Source organism: Muscardinus avellanarius (assembly GCF_963383645.1).
Source record: "Muscardinus avellanarius genome assembly, chromosome: 11".
In the NCBI taxonomy this organism is placed as follows: Eukaryota; Metazoa; Chordata; class Mammalia; order Rodentia; family Gliridae; genus Muscardinus; species Muscardinus avellanarius.
Window position 1 is genome coordinate 110,204,718 of NC_137797.1, and position 10,724 is coordinate 110,215,441.

General features: G+C 43.6%; 1 protein-coding gene across 3 annotated transcripts in view; it reads right to left on the bottom strand.

Annotated features, from left to right (window-relative positions):
• Positions 1-8,589, bottom strand: part of ABCC9 (ATP binding cassette subfamily C member 9) — a gene marked incomplete at both ends in the record, with an annotated part of 102,055 nt that extends 93,466 nt beyond the window's left edge. For all 3 annotated transcript variants that reach the window (XM_080706386.1, XM_080706388.1, XM_080706387.1), the window contains 2 exons: positions 4,326-4,467; positions 8,448-8,589. In XM_080706386.1, the coding sequence (XP_080562512.1) occupies positions 4,326-4,467; positions 8,448-8,589 (284 nt within the window). The remainder of the gene's footprint in view (positions 1-4,325; positions 4,468-8,447) is intronic.
• Between the last annotated feature and the right edge of the window lie 2,135 nt (positions 8,590-10,724).

A 10,724-nucleotide genomic window follows, 5' to 3' on the forward strand; every position in this document is an offset into this window, starting at 1 on the left:
ATGAGGAGAGGGACCAATCAAAGAGTGGAAGGGGACGGGGCAGAGGAGTGGGGAAAGGAGTTAGTATAATTGAGGAAGGGAACAGTTCAATAACGTTGTCCCCAAATATGAAGGCACCACTACCGATCTCACTACCATGTGTGGGGACGGATCAGGCAGAACCGGGGTGGGATCTGGAGGGAAACACATCAAAGGATGTATAGAGATGTCCGTATCACTTTGAACTTCACTAGGCTGTATAATTCCAATGCACCAACAAAAGTATTTAAAAATAAGCCAAATCTGAACTCTATAGTTTATATTCCTTGCCAGCTTTCCTAAGTCTTTAGGGATGTCTGCGCTCTGATTAGCACATGCAGTGTGTTTGCATTTTCGGGTCCGGACACTGGATAGGTTCTTGGATGTATGGATGAACGAGGTAAGACCGAGGGTCTGCGGTTGTGAAGTCAAGAGTCTTTGGGATGTTAATAGGAAATCAGGGTACCAGCGGGAAGGATATGAGCACAGGAGGCTGGCGCTGGGGGAGAAAGCTTTGTGCAAAAAGTGACCTTTACCCCAGAGGAAGAAGGGAGGCTGGTCCAGGCAGAGCATCCAGACAGGATCAAGGGGGTTGTGAGCAATTAACTGCAGCTGCCAGAAGTCTGGCATTCATCCTGAAGGTAGTAAAGAGCTGCAGGTGGTGGGAGATGCACTGGGACCCCCGCTGTGCATGTCAGCTACCTTCACCCCCCTGCATTGATCATGCCACACCATGAGACTTCTAACTCTTCTCCAGTTACTCAAATACTGCAGTACATCAAAGGTCCAGAAAAGGAGGTGCGACTGTTCACAAGTACAGGAAAAAGAAACCCGGGAGGAGTTGATTTCAGAAGAGGTGAGGCCTCCTCTGAGGACTTAAACTTAGAACGCAGTGCCCTCCTTGACAAGATGGTAGGCAGGCACTTTGAAAAGCGGGAACGGTATGTTCAGACGTCTAGACACGTAAAACAGTGTGAGGTGCTCAAAACTGTGCCAGTATGGGGAATGACCTAGGATGATTTGGGAAAGCTCTGATTATTAATATATTTCAAAAGAAAATAATTGGTATATTTCAAAATAGTTGTGTCAAAATGGAGGCAGACATGGATAAAGAAAGGACTTGGTTTGGGCCTAACAACAGGCAGCTATTCCAGTGTAAATCAACCTAGCTCAAAGTACTTAACAAGTCAATAGAGGGGAGCTAGGGCTTCCTCTTTCTAAAGACAGAGCTACATGATCAAGGGGTATGGGGCAGGGTTTGACCTTGCCCTTTATGAAAGAAGACATCTCACCACACCTTGCTAGGGGAGGTACCTTACAGGGACTTTCACGTCAGAGTCACGCAAACAAGATGGAGGTCATAGGTATAAAAAGTCCGGTCCACGTGTCAGCCCTTGGGTGTACTCATTCGAGTCATCCCCTCATGCCATCTTGGCATGGGGCTGTATTTCTATTTTCTGTATTTCTATCTTTCTAATAAACTTCTTTAAATCTTCAGCAGCTGTCCAAGCAATGAATACTTATTCTTAGCTTAGGACAAGAATCCACGGTTTTTCTGTTTGTCTGTGTGTGTGGTGGGGGGGGGGGAATTACTTCTCCCCACGTGCACACCATGCACCCCCCCCCCCCCGGCAACTTATTCCCGCAACAAAAACTCCAAGTAGCAGAACGTTCTTCGGAAAGTTGAAGAGAGGATGTATCATGAGAGGGTCTGTGGAGCTAAAGCAAGGAGCTGGAACCTCTTCTTGGAAAAAAAAGAAAGAAGGAAAAAGAAAAGGTGGGATGCTCTAACAGGCAGGTGGCCTGGAGGACACAGATCAAGTTATCTGCATAGGGAGCTACAGACTGGCCATGAAGGGAATTAATAAAAACACAGAGAAAGCTGTCTGCAAAGGGCATCTGCCAAGGCCACTAAAGTAAAAGCCAAAAGCGAATATTCAATCAGAAAAGCTTTGAGTGGCTTCACCAGTTACAATGCATCCTCATACAGGTTTAGAAAGTTTATAGAAATAATGCAATATAAAGGTTCATGAAGGTAGTTCATAAAGGATAAGACAGAAAGAGGCGTGACCCGCAGTGAGAAATGCATAATCCAGATAAGGACAAAGGGTGTTTATTAAGATTTTTTTTTGGTGGTACTGGGAATGGAACCCAGGGGCCTTCTACCTCCAGGCTACACTCCCAGACCTATTTTATATTTTATTTGGAAACAAAGTCTCTTAAACCAACTGAGGCTGGCTTCGAACCTGTGCGATCCTCCTGTCTCAGCCTCCCAAGCGCGGGGATTACAAGCATGTGCCACCACGCCCGGCATTAAGATGGGTTTTTTTTTTTTTGCAGAAGCAGTTTCCAGAGTAGAAAAAGGATTCTAGTTTTTTTTATTTTTGAAGTCACTGGTAGGTGACTTTTTGAGAATCTTGTAGTGGAAGAGGATCAGAAAAGCAGTCAATACCTAAAGAATGGACGGTGATGAGTTGGGTGTGGCAGCACACGCCTATAATCTCAGTACTAAGGAGGCTGAATCAGGAGCATCGCAGGACCAAAGCCAGCCCAGCAACTTAGCGAGATGCTGTTTCAAAATAAAAATAATAAGAGCTAGAGATGTAGCTTGGAGGCACAATACCCCCTGGGTTCTATCTATAGTACTCAAAAAACAAAACAAAAAAAAGTAGGTAGAGGAAGAGCATGATAAGACCCAGGTTATATATGTTTGCTGGTTTGGGGGACAGTCATCTGGTATCCCTAGCACTACACAAGGATTTCCCCTAGCATACACAGCTATCATTAAATCAGCCTGTGTTCTCTGACTGACTCTGCATGTAGTCCAAGGGACTGGGAAAGGAGTCCTCCATGCTTCTGGATGTCAAAGTTTTAAGAAGTACTAGGCTCATCCTTCTTCCACGTCATACACACACATGAACACACACAGGATCAAATAATGTTAAGGAAGTCAACAAATGAGCACTAGGATGGGTTCTGTGAGGACACATGCATCAAAGGGTTTATACATTTATCAATAAGATAATAGCTAATTAAGTTTCTCAATGTTTGGAGGGACAGCATATATTAGAATCTCTGATTTTTTTCTTAATCAGAAATTAAGATGTGCACAGATCTGCAACAAGCCATTGTTAAGACATTACAAAATAGTTGGCTCCATAAAAAAAAAAAAGCTTGGAAGCTTCTTTCCTTGTTAATTGCATGAGAAAAACAAACAGATGTCAATGAGGTTCTATTAGACAAGAGGGAAATGATCTTTGAAGCTTTCTTTTTCAAAACTTTGGAGGCTTTCTCGTATCAATTCTGTATGGTGTGCCATTCAGCATAAATTTGTAATAAGAATTTTCCTATTACTTGAGTTTATCTTTTTTACTCTGCGAAGGAAACGTTTTCCCTAGCTTATGTTTAAGTTTATAAATACAATTCCTCCTCCTCCCCCTCCCCCTCCCCTCCTCCTCCTCCTCCTCCTCCTCCTCCTCCTCCTCCTCCTCTTCCTCCTCCTCCTCCTCTCCTCCATCTCCTTCTCCTTCTTCTTCTGTACTGGGGATTGAACCCAAAGGCATTTCACCTCCAAGGTATACCCCCAGCCTGATTTTTAATTTTTTTTAATTTATTGTTTGGAAACAGGGTCTCACTAGGTTGCTGAGAGCCTCATTAAGTTGCTGAGGCTGGCTTTGAACCTGAGATCCTCCTGCCTCAGCCTCTCAAGTACTGGGATTACAAGCATGCACCACCACACCCAGCTCAATTCATTGTCTTCTGACTGCCTACTAGAAACTTCTCTTATGAGAACAAAGTTTCCTAAAAACTTTGAATCTTGTGACAAATCTTGATTTTAAATTACTTTACTCTTTGCTTCACCGTTTGGCTTCAGAATTGCTGGTTCCCAGGCTTCTTAAAGGCCTTACTATCTTTGCCCTTTTACAAAACAAACTGAAGCATTTGAGAACCAATGGATAGGTTAACATATTGCCAAGGTAGCTATTAGAGCTACATGTCAATAGAGACCATATTTCTATTGAAACCTATTTTTACAAGATAGAGTAAACATCAAAATGGTTCAAAGGACTGAACTTTTGCAAAGGCTGCCTGGACCAGGAAGCCAGTAAACAAACTTGTGTCATCAGAGAACTTGGGCCTCGGCACGCACACACAGACGCCACGCGGGCTCATCATATGGGAGGCCGCTGTCGTTGCTGATGGGCTCTGCCTCACAGTGACGCCTCCCATGGGGCGCCCTCAGCATCCGTCCCTATGACTGCACCCATCGGCACACCGTCCCGGTGCTCCACACCAGAGCCACTTACGAATCCGAAACGATGCCTTCTGCGATTTCACAAACGTGCACGAACAGCAGCACAAACGTAAGAATCCACCGCAGGTTGTGTCCAGGAAAATGGAGCCAGGTGTTGTGATGGATCTGAACTTTTGAGCTCTGGCTCCCCCACCCTGGAAAAAAAATGGAAAAGAAAAGAGATAAAAGAATCGACTATGACCAAGGATATAATGTACATCGTGACAAGCTCTACGAGGATGCTGGAACTTTCGGGTTTCTTAGGGTAGCAGTGGAAATTCTCTTCCGTTTTTATTATATTAAAAATAACCATTTCAACTGAATTTTTATAGTGCGAAATAGGGGAACCTCAACATCGGATTGTTCGGTAATGACATCAACGTGGAGCAATGTGGTTCCATCCCCTGCTAATCAGAAGCTCTTACTAACAGCTTTCTGATTTGCTCAAGAGGAAATTAATTAGTAGTTATAATAATAAAAGATATTTGATGTCTACAATCTTTGTAAACACAGGATCTGTAGGGGCACTAATAAAAAGAGACACATTTGGTAATGAAATACAGGACTCATTAGTTGAACTATATGACAAACTTACTATATGATAAAAATAATTACCTATAACTGAGCCGGCATGATTTGACATCTTAACTTCCTGACACTTTTCTCAATTAAACCTAAAATTTTGTTCACTGATATAAACAAAAGCAGAACTGAAAACATTATGGGTTCATACTTAGCTCATCATCAGAGGAAAGAGTTCAAGATTACATTTCAGGACAATTATAATGGTTTTCTCAAAAAGCTCTAGGTAGAGTGAAACCCTTCTCTTCTGATTCTGATAAAGACCCCACTTTGTCTCCTTGTATTCCTATGTTTGTTTGTTTGTTTGTTTGTTTGTTTGTTTTGTGGTACCCGGGATAGGACCCAGGGGCATTCTCCCTCTGAGCTACCCCAGCCCTATTTTTTTATATTTTATTTTGAAACCAGGTCTCAGCAAGTTGCAAAGGGCCTCACTAAGTAGCTGAGGCTGGCTGCAAACCGCAATCCTCCTGTTTCAGCCTCCCGAATGCTGGGATTACAAGTGTGCGCCACCACGCCCAGCCCTATGTTTTGACTGTAGAAAAAAGTCCTACATACTTTAAGAATGAATCATAGCTCGGAGGTCAAATGCCCCTGGGTTCCATCCCCTGACACACACACAAAAATAATAATAATAAAAAGAATGAATCAGAGGGTGGGAGTGACTTCTGGCCTCCATCATCTGGGAGAAGCTTCTGTCTTCCATGATATGGGAGTGATTTCCATCCTCCATGACCTGAAAGCATCTTTCCGCTGCCATGATGTGGAAGCAGCTTATGCCCTCCATGAAACAGGAACAACTTCAGTTCCCCATGATGTGAGAGTGATTCCAGTTCTCTATAATGTGAGAGCGACTTCCGGCCACCATGATGTGAGCGTGATTTCCATCCTCCATGATGTGGGTGCAGATTCTGCTCCTAGGATAAGAGAGACCTCTGTCCTCCCTGATGCAAGATCCGCCTTGGGCCTCGTGATGTGGGTGGAGCTTCTGGTCTCCATGATGCTGGAGCTGCGTCCCGCCAAGCTCTCTGCCACTGACGTGGAGCTGGCTCTGTGAGCTGAAACCTCTGGAACCATGAGTCCCAACAAAGCTTCCCTCCTCTTAGAAAAAAACATTATACCTGAGGAATCGGCAATATTTTTACATCAAATATGTATAAATCTATGGATATACCATAAAAAATGAATGAAGGTAGGTGCTGGGAATGTTGCAAGAAAATTTTCTGTATGGACCAAAAAGACCCCTGAAGCATTTTTTGGAAATAAAATTGATGCATATCTTCCATTTTCCAAGTGTTCTTCATCATTGGAAGGTTAGCCACACTTAACACATCTAATGAGAACACCTGCTGTCCACTCCTGCAGGCCAGTTGTGTGTCCTTGTTGGAACACTAGAACGTTCCTAGTACCCGCCCTCCTTCCAGGTGTACAGTGCTCCATCACGAATCCAAGCAGTCAAAGGCATAAATGAGCCGTCTGCATTTCTCCCCCATCCCTCTGCCAACTTCTCTCCAATCCTCACCAACTAAATACCCTCATTTCAAGCCTCCATGCTGGGCACTACAGAGAAAAAAAAGTGTCCTAATTCTGGTTCTCAAGATGTGAAATGGATGTCAAAAAATGAATGATTAATTGTAAAATTATAATAAAAACATCCAACTTCCACTTTGGCGATAGGGCATTCTTAATACTTTACAAATAATACTGCATGACAATGACTACCATTTCTACATGGCCGTTCTGGTCCCAACGTACTCAGTGTCTGTCCACTTGTTTAACATAAATGACAATGTACTAAGAGTTATATTGGCCTCTGAATATACCATATGGCAGAAATCCTTGCCTCTCTGTTAGAAGGTCAAACAGAGGGTATCCTCTCGATATTTGCTAGATGGTAGATGAATAAATAAACGCACCTAAGTGGTTTTAATGGATTTAAAGCACATTATCAAGTTGTGTTAGTCTTAAGATACTTAGTCTAATAACTTTTAGTTATGTTTATGGGCAAAATCATGCATGAGAATATTAAAACCCATTAATTCAAAAGAGTGGCTCCTTCTGAAGGGAGAGAAGAGTGTCTGATGTGGGAAAGACCAAAAACTGGTACAGAAGAGAAGTCCCTTTTTTTTTTTTTTTTTTTTTTTGCAGTACTAGAGATGGAACTCAGGTGCATTCTACCTCCAAACACCGGATCTCACTGAGTTGCGAAGGGCCTCACTAAGTAGCTGAGGCTGTCCGCGAACTGCGATCCTCCTGTCTCAGCCTCCCGAATGCTGGGATGACAAGCGTGCGCCACCACGCCTGTCTGAGGAGCCCCTTTAACTCTTGCTGTTTTACTCCATTAGATGAGGGGTAGTAGGGTCAATGGATGTTTGTCACATTAATCCTAATCATTTGATGTATCAAAGATATTTTATAACTTTAAAGAAAGTTAAACGGTCTTTACAGTTTGCTTATGGGAATTTACACTAATTAGATATAATTGCCCCAATTATTGAACTTTGTACATATAGGGAAGCTGTGTTGCCAACACCTTCCCAAACAGTCTTCACACACATTCCTTCTGCGTGAAGCACAACCCATCATTCCCCCCTTTAACTTGCACACTCTGTTCCTTTCGAGTCTCCAAACACATCACTGCTGGCCACCTTTCCCACTGGCCCCAAGAAGTGCGGGTTGTTCTGGCAGAGTGCTGCCCAGGACCATCTGGCCCTGAATCTGCCTGAATCTGCAGAGGAAGCAGCAGCAGAGCAGTCATTTCTCCCTGGTACATCTGCCCCGCTGGACTCTCCCCAGCAGACATGTACTCTCTTGCTAGCCCCTTCACCTAACACGGAACACGTGCTTGAAAATTCCTTCGCTCAATCCCGAGGATTTGCCCTCTCTCTCTCTCTCTCTCTTTTATTTTGTGGTGGTACTGGGGTTCCTGGAAGCCCTTCTAACCTCCGGGCTACACTCCCAGACCTATTTTTATATTTTTATTTGGAAACAGGGTCTCCTACGCCAGTGTGGGCGGCTGGCTCCGAACCTGTGCGATCCTCCTGTCTGTGCCTCCCAAGCGCGGGGATTACAAACGTGCACCACCACGCCCAGCCTCCCTTCTCTCTTTTTAAAACCTACTTCAGCTGGACGTGGTGGTGCACGCTGGTAATTCCAGTACTTGGGAGGCTGAGATGGGAGGATGGCGGTTCACAGACAGCCTCAGCTACTTAGTGTGGTCCTCCACAACTTAGTGGGATCCTGTTTCAAAATAAATAATAAAACAATAGGGCTGTGGGTATAGCTCAGAGTTAGACTGTCCCTGGGTTCAGTCCCCAGTGCCACAAAAAATAAAAAATAAAGCCTCCTTCTGCTTAGCTGGCGACTGACTGATTGCTCATTCAGCCTGTGGAATGTGGTACCCCAAAAAGATGTGATTGGAAAACACAAAATACCTGGTAGTACTCTCTCGCGAGCTTTCCTGTTGGAGACAGGGGTTCAGCATCGTACCAAGTCTCGGTCATTAGTAAGAAACATAAAGACAAGGGGAAATGGCGTGGGACAAGGGCTTACTCACCAATGAACAGAATCGGGAAAGTGATAAAGAGGAGGAAGACGTGAGGGACCAGGTTGAGGGCGTCCACGAAGCAGGGATTCTGGAGGACGCCATCATAGATGTTATATGAAGAGATGTTGTTGCCACAAAATGAAAGACTCATGTCTTCTCATACACTCTGTTCTAGAGACGGAGAGAAAGAAAGGATAAAAAGTTATTAAGAAAACAAAAAGGTATTAAACATTTTTCATAAAATCAACTTAAATAGGGAGGACACAGCATATAATTAACCTTCCTTGATTCTGCTGTTGAAATAGAAAATCATCAGCGAAGTAACACTAAGTTTTTTTTATAAGAAACCTTTATGCATCCTATTATATAGCCTTTTCCCCATAGCCTTTTCTTTGCAGAAAAACATTTTATCTTCATTTGTAAAATATGTAACTGTGCAAAATGGCATGTCAGAGGGGCGTCTGTCTGCCTAAAATGATGTCAAAGAACCGAAGCGATGACACGTCAAGAAAAAAGGAATCGATGAATGAAAAGCCAGACTAATACCATAGCAAACTGTGTCCCGGGCTCATTCATTGAAATAAGTTATTATGAAGCAACTTTAGCTGAATGCAGTTTACTGAAATCTTTCATTAATTTCAAGAAATATTAATACACAGAGACTAACGGAGGGAGAGAGCGGGATTGAACTCAGGGGCATTCTAACCTCCAAGCTATTTTATTTCTTTACTTTTTAATTTTGAAGCAGCGTCTCTCACTAAGTTGCTGAGGCTGTCCTCAAACCTACCAACCTCTTGTCTCAGCCTCCCAAAGACTGAGGTTACAGGTATGCACCACCACGCCCAGCTGTCTCCAAAAAATACTAACCTCAACAGCTTAAGACAAATTAGGTGTAACTGGAATGAGACGGTAATGAGTCTCTGCAGGTGTGGGAGTCTGAAATAGTCTGAAGTGGCAGGCGCTGTACTCGAGTTTGAAACGGGGGATGGCTTGATGTTACACGTCTGTATTGCATTAGAGTAGACGGACAGGACAGGGAGCAATCAGAGGAGAAGCTGTCACAGGGCTTTTGTAAGTCATCTTCAGGACGGGCACTGGCTTCTACCCTGAGCGAAGGGCCAGCCGCTGGGTGTTCGTGAGCAGAGGGACGTGCTCAGATGTAGGTTTTTTAAGGGGCACTGCTCACCACTGTCCTAACAGAGCGAAGAGACGCAAGGGTCTGCAAAATATACTGCTGGGAGATTCAAGCCAGACATCAGCATTCTGGAACCTTCTTACACAGCCCGAATTCACTTCGCATCTACTCTTTTTTTTTTTTTTTTTTGGTACTGGGGATGGAAACCAGGGACATTCTACCTCCAAGCTACACCCCCAGCCCTATTTTTTCATTCTTGATTTTGAAACAGGGTCTCACTGAGTTGCAAAGGGCCTCACTAAGTAGCTGAGGCTGGCCGCAAACCGTGATCCAACTGTCTCAGCCTCCCGAATGCTGGGATGACAAGCGTGCCCAACACGCCCGGCTGGCATCTACCAAATTCTGAGTGCTTTGCATATACCAAGTTCTCAGCAAAGCCCTGCCAGGATGGTGGTGGTGACTGCATTTTGCAGCAGAGGCCCCTGAGGTTGAACGGGTTCAGTAACTTGCTAACCAGAAGAGGATCTGAGATCCACACCCATGCCATCTGCTTTATACACTCGGTTCTTTCCGATACATAAAGCAGCCTCCAACCTGTGTTTGAAAAGAAATGATCCTATCACTTCTTACTAAAACGTGGAGCAGCTTAGGATTTTAAGCTCACTGGACTGTGTTTAGTTTCCATAGTCACAGTGAATTCTGAGCTGCATTCCTAAGGCTAGCAAAAAAAAGTTTATTAAATAACGTAGTACCTTTTCTCTCTTTCCTTTCATTGGTAATTGACTTAGCAAAAGATATGAGCAATATTTTTCCTAGAAGAAAACAAGGAATGAGACACAGAAAGTATTGGCATCGGTGGGTAAATTATTGGGGAGATCAAATTCCAGTCAAAGATGTATAAAGCATCACATGAACATGACAACCAGTTAGAAAGCTTGTGTATTTACCGTCTGACATGCTCAGTCATCCCTCTCACTTACTGATGAACCCTTTTTCTGATAAATCATCAATAGGCTCTTTGAGACCCTATATCCTATTCAAAAAAAGTTATAGTTTCAAAAGTCTCAAATGCAGCTATATACTTGATAGGTCATCACAAAATATGAAGGTTCTAAGCAGGATAAGAGAATTTAAAAGGACTCGACTGTTTC